The 19,138-nt window shown below is 45.9% G+C and overlaps 1 protein-coding gene across 1 annotated transcript in view; it reads right to left on the bottom strand.

Annotated features, from left to right (window-relative positions):
* The window catches only part of ENDOG (endonuclease G), a 7,968-nt gene extending 1,900 nt beyond the window's left edge, over positions 1-6,068 (bottom strand). Inside the window, exons 1-2 of the mRNA XM_018565334.1 lie at positions 5,524-6,068; positions 696-805 (exon numbers count right to left, since the gene is read on the bottom strand). Coding sequence (XP_018420836.1) covers positions 696-805; positions 5,524-6,000 — 587 coding nt within the window. The 5' untranslated portion in view covers positions 6,001-6,068. The remainder of the gene's footprint in view (positions 1-695; positions 806-5,523) is intronic.
* Between the last annotated feature and the right edge of the window lie 13,070 nt (positions 6,069-19,138).

Raw genomic sequence — 19,138 nt, 5'->3', positions numbered from 1 at the left:
CCACCCACCACCACCACTTTGGGAACAGTGAAGTGCTTGAAATAAAACCCCTGCAACTTTTTTGACTCTAATACAGAAACCCTAACCCCCTGAGCAAGAAGCTGACCTAGGGCAGTGAAAAGTTCCACCCATCTTTGGGGTGACCTTGGCAAGTCTGACAGTAGAAAGTAAGGAGGTAAGCAGTGAAACTCCAGCTTGTAACCCTTGGATATTAGCTATAGGCTCTGTCACATATGGACAGACAGAAGACCCATCCAGGAGTTATATCTAAGGCTATCTGCAACACCATCTACACAGTAGGGCAAGGCCACAGGAAAGAGAGCTGACCATGTTAGAGTTGTGAGGTCTGTTAAGATGTATTCAGGGACCCCAGCCATATCCTTTGACCATACGGTTAAGGTGTGGTACATCACTATGGTGGCAACAGCAGGTTGCTTAGCAAAGCCTGCACAGCAAATAAGGCCCTAGATAAGATAAGAGGCCCCAGATAAGAGCAGTACCTTGGCAGCTGTCATGTGACCATCTGTGGAAGGGAAGAAGGTGCACTGTTTTCTCAAGCAAAAGGAAGTATTTCAGTATCTCTGTAACTATCTATTACTGCAAAACCATAAACGTTCAAACCGTAATGCTTTAAAAGTTCCGACTTGGCTTTACCTCAAGATGCTCCCACTTATTGTTAGGTACGTTTGACTTACTTGGGTAAGAATAGGGGACCGGTGCACACATACACGTTCCTATTACTCTTGGTTAGTGTTCGGCAGTATTGCTCCAGGTTGTTCCAGGCGTTTTGATTGAGATTTGGATTCTGAAAGAGTAAAAGTGAATGTCACATCAATGTGCAATACAACTGATCCCTTACAATGATGAAAAAGCTACATCAACCTGGTTTCATTTACAATAAGCCTGCCATCAGAATGAAGTCCCTGCACATACCTTTTACCATTTAGAAGTAGTTTTCTGCACAGCTCACAATCTCCTGGATTGGATTACACTTTGCAAACAGAGGCCTTAGTCTGGTTCCCAGTCATAGCACACACCACCTCCCTGATTTGGGTTGGCACCCGTCCTGTATAATACGGTATTGCCCCAGATATTAACAGAAACTGCATCCAAGATTGATTTAATAAGGAATGCAGTTTGTCCCACATTTATTCATGAGCTTCCATGGAGAAGGGGTGTCATTCATTGTTATGGTGCGGTTGGCTGTCTGCCCACACCATAGAAAAGCATGACACTGACCCAGGGTGGGCAGCATCTAGGGCCACTCTAGCAATCAGAGGACAGAAGGAAGCCTCCATCCAGACCTGCTCCATATTCTGCCCTGTGCCGTGCTGCCACACACAGACAAGGTAGGACTGTGATGTGAAGGGGGCGGGGGGGGGAACGGTGATGTGAAGGGTGCAGTAGGGGGAAGTAGTGAAAGGAGGGACAGTGACATCGAGGTGGGGAATTCGTATAAGTGAACCTCTGACATGAAAGGGGAACTCTAAGGCTCCAGTGATCTATTCCAAACCACATGTCATTGTATCGCATATGATTACACGCAGAGTACCGCTTACAGATTTAGCCGCTGCCACCCGGTCATTTTCTTGGGTGACAGCGGCCGCTTCTAAATGGAATATTTGCGATTCCTGCAGTGTTGCTGTGTATCACCTGCACTCCACATGTCGTTTGTAGACCATGAAGTTCCTAAGCTGTGGTGCTTGAAGTGATCACACGGATGGCGCAGAGCGTACTCAGGAATGGATTAAGGGATCACCAGCACTCACAAAATCCAAAAGACGTGGATATCTTCTTTGTACATTTATGAAACCGTCATATGTCATAATAGGCAACATTTCGGGGCCACGCAGGGTCCCTTCCTCAGGGCAACATTTTGACAACTGGTAAACTTCATCTTCCTTTAAGACTCATGTTTAAGGGCAGAAGAAAGTCTAGGGGTAAAGAAAATTGTATTCAGCTTATTGCTCATGTGATTTCTGTTGATGAAGGGAGGGGGATTAAATCAGATTGGGCTCTGAACCTCCCCTTTGGCAAAGATCACATACTTACCATTCAAATCTGTTTCTTGGATTGCAGTACAGGACACAGGCAGATTCAGAGATGACTGGGTAATATGTAGGTATCATCAGGCGACTGGACACTGGCCAGAGGTGTGAGGAACCCCATATAACTCATCCCACTTAAAGGGTTTCTAAACCCTCCGTTTTTTTTTTAACTTTTTTGCATATATCTACTGCTTACTAGCAGTAGATATATGCGAAAAGTAAAAAAAAAAAAAAACACGCTTTAAAAGTGGTTTAAACTTACCCCTGTCTTCGCTGCGCCCTCCATTCCGAAAATCCGAAACTGATCCAAAGCATCTTGGGGCGGGCACATGCGCAGTTCGGATTTTCGGCCGGGACACGAGGAGAAAAGCAAGGTAAGTCTATGGACGTGTGCAACCGCATGCAGACACCATGGGACAGGAAGTACCAGCAAGGACAGAGGAGTCAGCGCTGGATCGGAGACCCGCAGCAGTGCTGGAGATAAGGCTGAACAGGACAGGAAAGAAGAGGAAGATCGGATTAAGAGACATCATTTAAGGTAAGTGCTTTAATTAGCGTTGGGGGGGGGAGAATTTGACTTAAATGTCACTTTAAGGAAATCTTCATTTTTTAGAAAGTAATGAACGACATAGATGGGAGGGTCCTACTCCAAGATACTATTTTACTGGTAAGTCAAAAATCCAAAATTTCTTGATCGTACAGTACTGGACACATGCAATTTAGGGACAACTGGAGTGTTCAAAAGCAATAAAACAGAGGGGTGGGCAACACAGCAAACAATTGCCAACAGGCCCACATAACAAAAACAAGGAAAATGCCCTTTTCAGACAGAAGCCAGCAGCACATTACAGCCAAAACCAGCATCGGCAGAGGCCCAAACATCCACCTGGTAGAAGTTAGTAGACGTGTGAACAGAAGACCATATAGTAGCCTTGGGCTTTATAGCTTTAAAGCTGTAAAGCCCAAGAGCCACCCACTGACAGATATAGTAAAGTGTGCCCTCACATGAAAAGGTGGAGCTTTACCATTAGCAGAATAAGCATGACAACCCACAAACAGCCCAAACCACATCAAAGCAGTGGAGGGAAACCTCCCTAGGATGTTTTGGAGCCGGATAAAGGGAAGAAAGGACAATGCCCCGATTGGGGTGAAACAAGGACACCACCTTAGGCAGAAAATAATTTCTAGGTCCGAGAACAAATTCATCCTTGTGAAGAACAAGGAATGGTTCCTTGCATGCAGGTGCTGTCAACTCCGAAATCTTACTAGCAGAGGCGATGGCGACAAGGAAGACCAACTTTTGTGTAATATCCACCAGAAAGATACACTATATTGCCAAAAGTATTGGGACACCCCTCTCATTGGATTCAGGTGTTTAAAATCAAGCACCTCGGCATGCAGACGCTTCAACAAACATTTGCGAAAGAATGAGTCGCTCATAGGAGCTCAGTGAATTCAAGCGTGGTACCATGATAGGTTGTCACCTGTGCAATAAGTCCATGCATGAAATTTCCTTGCTACTAAATATTCCACGTTCACCTGTTAGTGGTATTATAACAAAGTGGAAGCAACTGGGAACCACAGCAACTCAGCCATGAAGTAGTAGGCCACGTAAAATGACAGAGCGGGGTCAGCGCATGCTGAAGCGCACAGTGCCCAGAAGTCGCCAACTTTCTGCAGAGTCAATAGCTACAGACCTCCAAACTTCGTCTGGCCTTCAGATTGGCACAACAACAGAGCTTCATGGAATGGGTTTCCATGGCCGAGCAGCTGCATCCAAGGCTTACATCACCAAGTGCAATGCAAAGCGTTGGATGCAGTGGTGTAAAGCACGCCGCCACTGGACTCTAGAGAAGTGGAGACGTGTTCTCTGGAGTGATGATTCATGCTTCTCTGTCTGGCAATCCGATGGACGTGTCTGGGTTTGGTGGTTGCCAGGAGAACGGTACTTGCCTGACTGCATTGTGCCAGGTGTAAAGTTTGGTGGAGGGGGCATTATGGTGTGAGGTTGTTTTTCGGGGGTTGAGCTTGGCCCCTTAGTTCCAGTGAAGGGAACTCTTAAGGCATCAGCATACCAAGACATTTTGGACAATTTCATGCTCCCAACTTTGTGGGAACAGTTTGGGGTTGGCCCCTTCCTGTTCCAACATGACTGCACACCAGTGCACAAAGCAAGGTCCATAAAGACATGGTTGAGCGAGTTTGGGGTGGAGGAACTTGACTGGCCTGCACAGAGTCCTGACCTCAACCCTTTGTGATGAATTAGAGCGGATGAATTAGACTGCGAGCCCGGCCTTCTCGTCCAACATCATTACCTGACCTCACAAATGGTCAAACATTCCCATAGACACACTCCTAAACCTTGTGGACGCCTTCCCAGAAGAGTTGAAGCTGTTATAGAGGGTGAGCCAACTCAATATTGAACCCTACGGACTAAGACTGGGATGGCATTACAGTTCATGTGCGTGTAAAGACCGGCGTCCCATTACTTTTGGCAATATAGTGCATCTCTGATAGTTTTAAAAGGGAGCTTGCTGGAAAAATAAAAGCACCAGATTGAGATCCTACAGTGTCACTGAAGGGCGTCTAGGGGGAGCCACATAAGCGACCCCCTGCACAGAGGCCTCTTATTCTTTATCCATACCAACAAGACTATTATCTTAACTTTAAAGGTGATAGGGCAGTAGACTGAGTTCCAGCAACTAATAAGGGTTGATCGATAAACTATGAAATGCTAAACAATCATTTTGGTGCTGCATTAATACTGGAAATAAAAAATAAATGATTGAGTGTAGGGAAGTCTCCGCAGACGTAGTGTAGTAGATAATCAGTGACTCAGTCATTTTGGAGTCTGGTGTGACTCCTTCAGCAGTGCGATTCCTATGCATGGGTAAAGCCCACAGTAGCAGGAGCATGCCCCTTTGCTTTCTGTCCACCCTCAGAGTGGGGGTCATATTATCAAATGGTCTGATGTGTCCCCCAATGAAAGCTCACAGGAAATAAGTCATCACACTGGGGACTCTTCCTGTGCTCCCCTTAAAGGAGCAGAGGATAAACACTACATGAAATGAAATGGATCTGAGAGAAATGGACTTGAATAAAGGATAAAATCATGTGGGGAAGATATGTATTTAAATATAATTTATTAGAAGTGTAAGATTAAGGGGATCTCTTATGGATGGAGTGGTTGAAGAGGAAGGGAAAATAATAAGTATTATGTAATTGAATGAATGAATGTATATGTTTATGGGAAACATGTTTTATATATTTAAATGTATATGTATATATGTTATATTTGAAAAATTTAATAAATATATTTTTTTTTAAAAAAAGAAATAAGTTATCACTTTTATACATGGTGCATGTACCCTTTAAAAAAGAATTACAGCAGAGAAAACCATGGGGCACCATTGGATATAATTGTTGTTGGGTTGGTGTAAGCAAATATCCGATGGATGAAAACAATACCACTGACCTGCGGGTACACATTACTCAGTAGGAAAGTTTCATCCATAGCCTGCTGGCTCCACTTATGATTGGCGGCTGCCGCCAGGTGTCCCCGGTCGAATCCACTTCTCCGGTAGTCTGAGTTTGTGGCCTGGTGGTAACGATGTACAGATTCATCTGCTTTGAAGTCACAGTTCTTCCGGTCAGCTGTGCCCTGTATGCGCTCGCTGTTCAGTTGTTCTAGAACCCACGCTGGGCCACGCAGTCTTGAATCATAGCTGAGGATGTGTGACTGGCGAGTCTTAAGCTGGCTGATGCCAGGCAATCCAAATCGAGTGATGGCAGAAGCCGGGGGGAGAGACACCTCTGATGCTGCCTGTACGATTGGATATAGAGAGTCAGATCCAGTCTTGTCATGTAGTCTCCAGTTAGTCACCCCTGCACCCAGTGCAGCGCCAACCGCCAGGGATAACCCCGAAACCACAATCTGGCTTCTAAGTCTCATTTTCAAACAATGAAACCGTCACCGCCGTCTTCCTTATACATGTAGGAAAAGTGAGCACATTCTTCAATCCTGTTGCTGTAAAACAAAAGAATCCCATTGTATATTTTCCATGTCTCAGACAAACCTCTCTGACATGTAGATAAATTATTGGATTTTACATATACTCACAATGTTGCTGTGTGGTCCCAATTAAACGGCCAATAGACATAAATCACAACCCATTTTATAGGAGAAGTATTTTACATGTGCCTATAGTTCTACTTTAACAACATCTATATATCAAAACAGTCTCATTATCAGAAGAATAACTATTTAAATCGAGAATTGTCAAAAATTTTAAACAAAAGTATTCATTAAGACCATTCAGAGGAATTATGCTTATGATGGCGGCCAGTCACATGACCTAATGCCCACACATCTGGTCCCATAATATCTCTTAAAGGAGAGCTATGAGGCGAGTGATTTTCACTCATCCTCATAGTTCGAGCCGACGTGTGACAATGAAACTGTCACAGGTCGGCTCAATAGATCGGTAAGTGAGCGAACACATACCGTCGCTCGCTTACTTCTCGATCATCTCCCTGCAGAGAGCCAGGACTGTCACTCACGGCTCCCTGCAGGGATTCCCCCCATCCCAGCTCCGATCCTCCAGTGCTGAGTGGAGGAACAGACTGGGAGGGAGCGGGTACAGCTAGCTCTGCCTCTAGATAGGCAAAGCCAGCTGTCAAACACGCAGCTAGGTGGATCTCGCTAGTGATGTCGGGAATCCGTCCCGGCTGCGGCAGCTCGCGGTATACTGAGCTTTGAGTCACGGGAGGACGCTAGTTTATGTCATCCCGTGACCCTTCAGAGAACTATGGGGAAAAGCCCTGACCCCATAGTTCTCCTTTAACCTCCCTGGCGGTAAACCCGAGTGTGGGTCGGGGTCAATTTTCATTACCAAAATCGGTAACCCCGGGCCACACTCAGGATTACACTGTAGTATCTTACCTTGTCCACGATCCCCGCTGTGTCCTCCGACCGATGCCGGCATCCGTCCCTTGCGAGCGCCCGCGGAACCGGCGGGAAATTTGAAAGTAAAAAAGCGGAAAAACAAAAACGGAAAAAAAATAGAAACAAAAAAGGAAAAAAAATTAAGAATCAGACCGCCAGGGAGGTTAAAGACTTGGGGTGTGTTTTCACAGATCAACAAAAACAGGCCATCCTCACCATGTCCTGTAAATCCTCTATGGCATGTAAATATTATGAAATGGGCTACAAAATACTTTCCCGCTGGTATAGAGTGCCATGGCTTTTGCATACAATGAATGCCTCCATACCTGATGGTTGTTGGAGATGCAGCTCAGATGTAGGAACTCTGTTACATACTTTTTGGTCCTGTCCGAGGCGAAGACCTTTTTGGTATCAAGTGCTTTCGATTACTGAGGATCTGACAATGGTAGACCTCCAGGACAACCCGGCTGCTTGATTGTGAAGGTCCCCACACACCTTACGATAATCGTACGATAATGCGGGAAATCCCGCGATCGTATGATTATCGTAAGGTGTGTGGAAGCCGTGCGACCTCTACTACTGTAAGATCGCACGACTTTGAACTTACGGACATGTTCGAAAACCCGCCGAGCATCGTACGACGTTCGGCGGGTTTGTGGCATGTCCGTACGATAACAGCCGTACAGGCCGGTGTGCGCAGGCGCACACTGCCCGTTTCGGCATTGCGGTAATCGGAAGCCCGCCCCTCAGGGGGTGTGGCTTGCGATCATCGCAAGTACGATCTGCCTATGCAAGATAGGCAGATCGTACGTTTTTTTAAGTACCTTACAACCATCGCAAGACAAAAGTCTTGCGATGGTTGTAAGGTGTGTGCCCAGCCTTACACATGACTTCTGGATCGCTGTCCAGATACAAAAACTCTCTGACGCATCATTTGTTAAATGCGGCAATGGTCTGCGTTGGAAAGATACCAATTCACCGACTATACAGATGTGGCTCTCTAAGGTGAATGACATATACACCATGGAAGACTTGACACCCTCCCTGCAGTATACAGAGGGGAAACTCTCTCTGCCACTTGGTAGGCGTGGCCGCGTGGACTTACTTTCAGTACTCTGAGCGCTACCCTGAACTGTTATCCTCTGAAGTACCCTGTCTGCTCAGCTCTTATTGAATACTTCAGTTGATCATCCTCTAAAGCCTTTACATAGGATTATGACTAGAGATACACTGATATATCGTCCGCCGAAACTGGCGCTTTTGGCATAATGCCGAATGTGCCATTTTTTGGCCTATACAGCGTTGCATCCGTGTATTCTCTTCTCCCCGCTGGGCGCTGCTCTGTGTCCCAGCATGGAGGAGAGAAACTGTGACAACCGGCCGAGCGCTGCGGGAGAAGAGCGCTGTGAGCGGCCGACGTCTCTCCTCCCACACCGCTCAACTTCCTGTCACAGATGGCAGAGCGGTGTGGGGGCGGAGACAGCCAGCGCTGTCACAGGAGGCTGAGCTCTCCTCCTTGCACAGCTCGCTCAGCCTCCTGTGACAGCGTGTCAGAGAGGAGAGCGAGGTACAAACACTCAGGGATCACTGATCGCTGAGTGTTTGTAGATAATTGAGGACAGAGTATGGTTACTATATCCCCAATTATGAATGAAAGGGAAGTGCTCTACATCACCTCCTGTTCATTCATGATTGTGGTTATAGTAAGCATACTCTGTCCTCGTAATATGAATTAACAGGAACACTCAGTATAGAGGATTCCTGTTCACTGATAACAGGGGCTGCAGAAAAAGAGATTGAGGAATATGTGTTCTCAATCTATTTTAAAATGGAAATATCAGGGATCTGTTTAGACCCCCAATATTTCCCCCGAAGCCCCTAAAAAGTAAAAAATACAAACATTTAATAAAAAATGAATAAATAACAATTTTAAAAAAATCAAAAGTTTATAAAAAATAAATAATAAAAAATTTGAAAAAATTCAAATAAAAAACAAACATTTTCGGTTTCAGCCTGACATTTTTTTTAACTTCAGTTTTGAAATTTGCATGTCAGTGCACCTCTAATTATAACATTATGTTATGTTCATTAGGATACATGGCGTTTTTTCAACGGTGCTCAGAGGGGTGGCCCCTGTTCTTCTGGGCCTCCTATTCTTCTTTTGTTTCTCCTCCTTTCTACTCTCTTCTTTCTCTACATTACCCTCGCTCTTCACTGCTATATTCTTTTTCTATGGAATGTGCATCCACTAGTTCAAATCTCTGGTATGTAGTCCAGAAAGACTACTGTTCTCTATGCTATTCTTGATTTGCTGAGTTATGCATACGGGATGTACTGTACCATTACTATTTTGTTTGAAAGTTACATGTTTTGCATTCTAGAAGATCCGTTGTTAGCACTTGTTTATTACTTGTCATTTGTGATAAAACCTATATGTTTTATATTGTGGTTGTCATGGCAGTATGTTTTACTATTTGTACCGAATTCTTGTATTTTTGGACTGCATTCAGTCAATAAAGAATTTGTAGAAAAAAAAAAAAATCCCTCTTAAAATACATTAACAATACAGTACAATACATGATCTCTGATGAAGTGAAGGATCAGGGAGTATCTCCCCCATTCCCAAACAAATTCCTATTAAAGGGAACTTGCAGACTTGTGTGAAAATCTGTGTGTCAATCACACAAGCCAGAAATGTCAGCGGCAGGGCCCTCCTTACCATCTTGTCTTGAATTGTATTGTGATTGTAATGTCTTCCTTATATTGTAAAGCGCTGCACATATAAATCCTGTATAATAATAATAATAATAATGTAGCAATTTTATATGCTAAATTATTAAATTTTTTTTACGTAAATGGCGTTCTCCTTTAAAGGCTAACTCTAGATTTTCGACCACGTTTCATGGTATAGCCATATTTGGGGTGTAACATGAGACACATTGTCCCATACGCCATACCCTAAACCCAAAGCCCCTAAATCACGAGTTGCATCCTTTTATGCAGGGATTTGTGATCTTTTTAATTTAGCCTCGCAAATCCCCACCATCCATGCCTGGGACAATTCCTACATGCCACATCTGCCACCACGACAGAGGGACTCTATATAGGAAGTGCCAGCGATCCCTCCTCTTCATCATGATCCTTTTTTCAGCCTCTTAACAGCAGTCCTGTACTTCTGTACAGACCTGGAGTTGGGGATAACATTGCAGGAGCCTGTGCAATGCTCTGCAGCTTCAATGCAAAAATAAATCAATGCACATTGATCATTCGATGTGCATTTATTGCAGCATGTACTACTGTTTGCAAAAGGTGGACTAAGCCTTATGGGTAGAGCCCGAAAGTAATATAGGATCTTGGGGAGCAGCGTCATTTTGAGTGCATGAATGCGACCCAGCCATGACAAATTGCAGGAGTCCCATCGAGACATATCCTCCCGAACTGGACTAAGCCTTTAGAACGTTTAAATGTATATATACTTTACAGAATTTTTCACACCTGCCTAAAACTTTTGCACAGAACTATGTATTATATACAGCTATGCAGGGGCATCCCGAGGCTGGGTGACACCTCGCCGTGATGTTCCTGCGCGCGTGGTCGTCTCATTGATGCCTGCTGGCGGCCATCTTGGTGATGGACGTCAGGAGAGAGAGAGAGAGAGAGAGAGAGAGAGAAGGTGTGTTTACCCGGCGGGTCCCCTCCTCTTTCCTGACACTGTTGGGCTCTCGGTCGGTGACTGAGTGCCTGAATTTTCATAGGGGGTGACACCAAAATGACTGTCAGTCATTTTGGTGTCACCCCTCCAAAGGTGGCACCCAGGTGCAGGCCGCACCCACCTTGTGAAGCCACTGCATCTATGCGTGTGTGAGTATACCGCAAACCCTAAGCAGTAAAGTGCAGGTTTGAAAGTGTCTACGCACTTTTGCAGCCAAATTGGGACTGTGGAATCCGCCCACTGTTGTCTGCTGTCACTCACAAGGGTGGTGGACCTGATGGGGAACTCAGAGATATGTTTGCCCATCAGGTCCGCCTCCCTTGTGGCTGACAGTCATGTATTTGGCTAATGATGTCAGTCAGCGCCCCTGACCCCTTTTTTACATTCAGCTGCCGGCTGGGACATCACCTGGCTGGCAGCTGAATGGGGATGGGGATGCACGATTGGTTGATAGGACGCCTGTGGTTCAATGTCATAGCAACCGATAAACCATGTGCAGGAAGGTGTCACATTAATGACAGCTTCCCATCACATACATGCCCCACTCTGAACACTGGCATATCTCTATACACCTGCTCAGACTTGGTCTTAAAGGGTTATTAAACCCTTGTATGTTTTTGCATGTATCTAATGCAAGCAAGCATAAAAAAAAACCTTAAAAAAAAAAGGTTAAACTTACCTGTGTCTTCAGCGCGCACTCCCGTCCGAACATCTGAAGAGTCTCGGACGGCCGCAAAGAATCTTGGGGCGTGGTTCAGATGTTCGGCCGGGAGACGAGGAAAGACGCAAGGTAAGTCTATGGAGCAGCGTCCATCCGCACAGACACCGTGGGACATCAGAAGGGAGGAGAACAGAGGAGTCAGCGCTGGATCAGAGACCCGCACCAGCGCTGGAGGGACAGCTGAAAACTACAGGAAAGAGAATGATCGGATTAAGAGACACCATTTAAGGTAAGTCCCTACAGCAGGATTGGGAAGGAGGGAAAAGTTTTTTGACTTTAATGTCACTTTAATTACTGCCAGTTTCCTAACCAGTAAACTGGATGTATTATTTTTTTATCTGTTGCAGCCACTGCGAAAGGTTGTTAAAGGGGCGGTAATAAGAACGACTTAAATCTGTCACACCTGTCGCAGCTACAACCGTTCATGAATTCGCTAGAAAAATGTTGTACACCCTTTATTAAATTCCCCCATTGCATGCTACCGCTCGCATCTCAGTCCTGGCCCTTCAGTTTATCTCTTATCTCCACATTGCCCACTTTTCAAAGCATGTGAAGCTGGCCTTATAGTCCTATGCATAATCCTTCTCCAAAGAAAAAATACAAATAAAAAAGGTAATAAACATATTGTTTTAAATGATTAGGAACACACAACAAACATATATAGAGGGGATTACTCAAACTTGACTTCAAAGTGGAAATACACGTGACTTTAAACAGCATTACCCATGGCGAGGTGAGCATGCTGCATAAAGTCCTGAAACACACACATCAATCTAAAGAGGCTGCAGTATGAAAGGGATGTAGATCCTGCAGCTGGCCAGCCATGCTGAGACTTGTAGTTCTAAACTACCTGCAGAAATTAGACTATACCACCAGTGTATATGGAGTTTTGACTTGCATGCCCTTGACTTATCAGGAGAGCAAACACCCAGCTATGTATTTCTATCCCAGCAGAGGCAAAGCACCTAGCATAGAGTCTACTAGCAGTACTTGTAGAATGGAGAGTAAGAAGAAGGTCCCAAAATACACAAATCCCCTTCCTGTACTTACAGAAAATCTGTCAATGGATGAGAGGAGCAACATGGAGGAGAAAAGTCATCGATATAGGAACAAGCGAGAAGCGTAATAGGAAGCCTCATGTGGTTTAACAAGATCAGCGCCACCTCGTGGACATTTGTAGAATTACACTTCAATCATGGAGTGCATGTTTACAGCCAAGAGTACATAAATGCTGCCATAGAAGTCACAGAGCATGCAGACGCAAGAAAGAGAAGCAATATGTATATGTAGACACACCTTGGCCTAGCCCCCTCATACACAGACCATGTAGGGTTAAGGCACAAAATGTAACCCCCACGTGGTTATTTTACCTCTACGTTTTCTTTATACTGGCTTTGCAAAATGACAAATGCAAAAACTTTAGGGTGGAATAAAAGGTTTAGCGTAATTTAAGACTTTTTGGCAGTTAAAGAGTACTTATTTAAGATGTTGATGCATCAAGCCAAAAAGAGGAACAGCTAAATAAGAAAGAGGCATTTAGCTCTCAAAGAGGGACAGTCCCTCCATATAAAGGACAGTTGGGAGCTATGCATCATGTGACAACCCTCAGACTAACCACAGGCTTAGGTCTCCCACAGGAAGTAGAACCAACAGCTGCAGAGTTTCACCAGCTCAACTTTCAAGCTGAACAGAGATGTCAGGTCAGTCCTACAACCAGAGTTCCATCATGTCAACTATACGGCCACACAGTTCCACCAGCTCAACACTACAAACACAGATTTCCAACAGCTCAACTTTCTAGTAGAGCCACCAGTTCAACCCCACAGCCAAAGAGTTCCATCGGCTCAACCCCACAGCCACCGAGTTTCATAAGCTCAACCCTACAGCCATAGAGTTCCACCAGCTCAACTTTCTAGCCGAGCCACCAGTTCAACTTTCTAGCGAAGCAGAGCTCAACCCCACAGCCATAGAGTTCCACCAGCTCAACTTTCTAGCAGAGCCACCAGTTCAACTTTCTAGCGAAGCAGAGCTACAGCCATAGAATTCCATAAGTTCAACCCTACAGCCATAGAGTTCCATAAGCTCAACCCTACAGCCATAGAGTTCCACCAGCTCAACTTTCTAACTTTATTCATGTCAATAAAAAAACGCATTTGATCTGCATCTGGAGTGCCAGTGTGCCTACTTCTGTGTATATAACGGTTGCCATCCGTTGACTACCGCAGCACCCATCCAATTCTTATGGAACAAACGCTCAGGAGTGCGATGGGTTCATGGACTTTGGTTTGAATCAATTCCAAGATTGTGAAACCATCAGCTTGAGTCAGAGATGTCAAGATGTCAAAGATAGCTGTTATACGCGGAGTATTGCATGAACAAATATATAAGCTTATTCTCTTTGTGTCGCAGTATAATAACAGTTTGGCTAAGAGTTTTTTGTGTTCCAATTACCGGGTAAATGTACCAAAGTGTGAACTTCTAGATGTATCCCTTTCACCCGTGGAACGGGATGGCCTCCGGGATTCACTTCTCTTTCAAGTAAGGTCGGATTACATCACCTGCCTTGGGGTTAAGGTACCAGCCAATCTGTCGGACCTGTACTCGCTTTATTACGTCCCACTGTTACAATCCATGGAAGACACTCTTGCCTCCTGGATGAATCTACACCATACCTGGTTTGGCAGAATCGCACTGTTTAAGATGCATCTGCTACCTCGATGCCTCTATCTATTCCAAACCCTCCTTATAGGTCTCCCGCCCAGGTTCTTTAAACGCATCCGCTCGGCGGTCCTACGATATATTTGGAGGAATAAGAAGCCCAGACTGCGATACACTCGAAAAAGGAACATGGGGGCGCAGCCCTCCCGGACCTGGAAACCTACTATAGGGCCACCCATCTATCCCCTTTGACAGCCTGGTTTGATTCCAACGACCCTGCATTGTGGGTCACCCTGGAACGCGACCTTTCCCCAGTGCCGTTATTCACACTTCCATGGTTACCGTCTGCTCTCCGTCCGCGGAGCTCGGATCTTCCCTTTTTCCCACCCCTAGTGTTACGGGTGCGGAACACCACGATGTCTAGATATAACCTATCCACTCCTCAGGGCCCCATGACACTGATTCTTGCCAACCCGGAGTTTCCGGCGGGGTATGGAGTCCCCACCTTTTTGTGCTGTGGGGGGGGGGCCCAAAAAAAAATCTTGCACCAGGGCCCTTTGTTCCTTAGCTCCGCCACTGTGCTGGAGGGTTTCTGAACCCTGTTATGTGTTTCAGTGCCTGTCGGGCTCCACCCTGCAGCCACTAACATCATTGTCTGGTCCAAACCCGATTCTGCGAACTTCATGGCTGCCCTACTTCCAACTCCGACATTTTGTGAACGCATTGTCTGTATCGGGCGCTCTCTACAGGCCTCTCACTTTCTTTGAAGACCTATGTGCCTCTGGATTACCAATCCAACGCCCAGTCTCGCTACTTTACCAAGCTTTACTCACCGCGCACAGCGGAGATTCCCTGTACTTCTTCTCCGCCTGGGAACAGGAGTTGTGAATCGTCCTCTCGGAGGATGATCGACACAAATGTCTATGCTTTACACACAAACTCTGTATGTCAACTTATGCACAAGAACGGAACTTTAAATTATTGACCCGATGGTATAGGTCTCCGGTCAGAATGCACCAGATCTCCTCCACGTACCCCGACAGCTGCTGGAGATGCCAGGCTGGACCTGTACATGGAAGTTGGTACCGGTAGATCTAGAGGAGATTGTACAGTCAGATTGTAATGTGTGTGGGGAGCTTAAAGTGACCTCAAAGTCAAAAATCCCCTCCCTCCCATGCTGGTGTGAGAACTTACCTTAATGGATGTCTCTTGATCCGATCATCTTCTTCTTTCCAGTAGTTTGCAGGAGTGCCTCCAGCGGCGGAGTCGGTCTCTGATCCAGCGCTGACTGCCGTGTCCCCTGTCCGTGTGCATTGACTTACACTGTGCCTCTCTTCTCCCGGCCGAAGATCTCTACTGAGCATGCGCCCGCCTCATCATCCTTTGCGGCTGCCCGAGACACAGGTAAGTTTTAACCTTTGTTACTTTTGCTTTGTAATGTTTTTGCATATATCTACTGCTTGCCGGCTGATTTATATATACACCGCTTGCTAGCAGTAGATATACAAAAAAACGCAAGGTTTAAATTGTCCTTTAGGGGAACGTTTTCACTTTCCTCTGACTAGCCATGGGGGGGGGCGCCCAAATCTAGTCTTGCCTAGGGCAGCACAAAACCTAAATACACCACTGCCTGAAGGACAGAGGGCTTTTGCATGCCGTTAGTCCTATGCTACTGAAAGGTAGGAAGTCAACCTCCTAGAAGGTCTACCATTGCACCTGGAATACGTATTTCACTTGGTGCAAACTAAAGGGGGTTATCCCTGGAAGTACTTCATGGGATGCATCTTACCTTTTCTCCAGTTTGGCAAGGACCAACGTTTAGCCTTGAGTACTATCAAAGGCCAAATTTCAGGCTTGGCAATTCTTTTCCACAGGTTGCTTGCCTCTTGCACTTTAGTGAAAGCCTTTGTGCAGCGGGTCGCTCACATTCCCCCTCCTGTACACACTTGCGTCCAGGGCCGTATTTACCCTCTCTGCTGCCCCAAGGCCAGGTTCCTTAATGCGCCCCCCTACCTGGCAAACCCCCCCCATGAAGAATGGCAGACATGCAGGCTGCATACAATGTCGCCGAGATCACTTGTAGAAAACAAGCGGCAGCTTACCCGCTCTACATTTAGCTCTGCTTGCCCAAAGCAGGACTAAATGTAGAAAACAACTACCCGCCCAGGCATCAGGAGATAGGAATTCCACACCCCTGCTGGCCTTCTACTCCCTGCTGCCCCGAAGCCGAGCCTTGCGGGAAATCTGGCCCTGTCAGTATCTCTGTGTGACTTCAATCAAGTCCTGTCAGCACTGCAGAAGCTGCTCTGTAAACCTCTCAGAAATATGCCTCTGGCTCTACTCCCTTGTTAGATTGACTTCCTCATTTCTATCACTTCTGCCAGGCATGTTTCTGAATTGAGGGCCTTGACTTGTGTGAAGAACCATTTTTGGTTATCCAGAAGGAAACGGTAGTGCTGAGGCCTATGGCCTTCTTTCTTCCTAAGGTCGTCCCTTAGGAAATCCACTGTTTGGATGTAGGTTGGGCCCTTCATATTTACCTCTCTCCTACTGCTTCCATCCACAAGACTGACTCCTTCTTTGTCATTCTTTAGGATCCCCATATGGGACAGCCAGCTTACACTATCACTAGATGGATTCAGCGAACTATCACTTTAGGCCTATGAGGTGAAGGGTAAAGTTCCCCCTTTTCCGTTGAATGTTCACTCTGCCAGGAGCATTAATATTGCTTGGGCCTTTCAGCATCAGGCTGCGCTATCCCAAATCTGCCACCAGGTCCTCTGTTTACTTTTTTTACTGGTTTTACGAAGAGGATGTTCAGGCCTCGGCGGGTGACAGCTTGGTCTGCAAGGTTCTTCGGGTGGCCCTCTGAATTGCAGGTCCCTTCTGTTAAAGTAGTATTAAACGCTCAACCTTTTTTTTTCTATAATGAATCCAGATTTAACAAAAAAATACATTGTCCAGCAAAGTATTTCTTTGCATTTTTGCCCAAGTACTTACAGTCATTATTTTTCCAAACAGCTGACTCCAACTTTCTCAGCTCCACTTCCCTGAACTTCCTGTTAAGTTCAAGATCACCAGGGACAGCTCAGTCTCCAGCGGCTGTTCATCTACTAGTTCTGAGAAGGGAGCAGGGAAGGGACTCACCTTGCTGTGCCTGTGTGTTTTCGGAGATGCACACAGCTTACTAGCACAAACATAGGTGGCTCCATAGGACCCTGCAAGGGAAAGGAGCCACCCTAAAACAGGATATCAGGGTCAGCACTCAGGGAATCAGCAGATTTTGCAGGAAACTAAAACGTTTAAACATCAAGGAGCAGCATCCATTGTAAGTGATTTCTGACTTTAATATCCCTATGCCCTGTTGGGGGTTGTCTGTGTTTTCTCACACCGTTCTTTCTTCCCATCTGTTCCAATACTAACTCCCTGTGTCCTGTCCTGTGATGTACGATCAAGTAAACAGGATTTTTGTCTTACCTGTAAAATCTATACTTTGCCGTAAATTACAGGACACACGACCCTCCCCTCTGTTTTCTGTGATTCACTCTTGTAATGCTTGTTATAAAATGCTTGGGGCAGGCTGGGAATGTGCGGGATTTTACAGGGCTGTACAAGAAAGAGATTTTACAGGTAAGACTCAAATCCTGTTTTTCCAACCAACAAAAGATATCCACCCAGCTGCGTGATTGACAGCTGGCTCTGCCTATCTAGAGACAGAGCCAGTTGTACCCGCCCCCTCCCCTGTCCGTTTCGTCACTCAGCGCTGGAGGATCGGAGCGGGGAGAATCCCTGCAGGGAGCCGTGAGTGACAGTAACGGCTCTCTGCAGGGACATGATGGAGAAGTGAGCGAGCGACGGTATGCGGTCTGTCACTTCCCGATCTATTAAGCCGACGTGTGACAGTTTAATTGTCACACGCCGGCTCGAACTATGAGGCTGAGTGATTTTCACTCACCTCATAGTTCTCCTTTAATGGAGAACTATGAGGAAGAACTGTGGAAGAAATAGTGCCCCAAGGGCCAGTTAAATTTAAGCAAAGGGGTGCATCATGCCCACGGGACGCAGTTTGGAGACCACTGCTCTAAATCAGTGTAAAAAGTCCAGTGTTCACATTTACAGACTCAGAAAGCATTGGAGCGAAAGCATTAGCATGAGAGCTAGGGAAATAATATTCACAAGTAAAGGTCAATGATAGCAGCCCCCAAACTTTTCTCATGATAGTTACACTTATTTTCAGCTTTGACTGAAATGCAACTTTACCTACAAAAGAGTGTAGGAGAAAACCCATACAAGCACAGGAACACATACATGTGGTGTCCTAACTGGACTCAAACCTAAGACTCAGTGTTCAAACATCAAACAGAAGAGTGAGACAGAACTGTTTTTTATTGCACATACGTGAACTACCCATTCCACTCATTAGATGGAAAGGCGCTCTAGGTATTTTGTAATTGTTATGAATATAGAGGCCAGTTTTGGCAGGTTTTACCCCAGGTCAAAAAGTCGCATTTAAGATGGAGATCATAATGTAATCTTACATAGCCATGTATACCACTTAACATTTACAGCCTTGGTTCTCAACTGGTGGGTCGTGACCCAAAATTGGGTCACGACCCCGTGTTCAGTGGGTAGCCACATGCCTTCCATTTTCTAGGTGAAAGGCTCATCAGCCTCCCCCTAGTGCAACACTGTCAATTCTCGCACCAAGCAGCCATTAAAAATATGCCAAAGTGTCAGCTTCAGGTGTGATGGGATGGGGCTAAGGCCACAAGGAAGCTCCATCCATACATGCATTGCTTACAGCTCCCTCACGGGTCTTGTAGAGGTGCCTGGACCAGAGTGACATCGCATTCTGGTTCCTGACACCTCTGCAGGGTGCACATATGGATGGAGCTCTGTCACAGTAGCCCAAACTGGACCCCAGGCTGAGGATTCACTCCAGTTCTTGTAAGGTAGGGAGACTAGGTGGACCTACCACGCTTTCTAATGTGGGAGGTGTGTTGCGTTGCCATTCATCTGAAACGCACCTCCCAACCACAGTTCGATTGCCCACG

The sequence above is a fragment of the Nanorana parkeri genome, unplaced genomic scaffold, assembly GCF_000935625.1.
Source record: "Nanorana parkeri isolate BGI_ZX_2015 unplaced genomic scaffold, ASM93562v1 scaffold834, whole genome shotgun sequence".
In the NCBI taxonomy this organism is placed as follows: Eukaryota; Metazoa; Chordata; class Amphibia; order Anura; family Dicroglossidae; genus Nanorana; species Nanorana parkeri.
The sequence above is the reverse complement of the archived record's forward strand: the minus strand, read 5'-3'. Positions and strand labels throughout refer to the sequence as shown.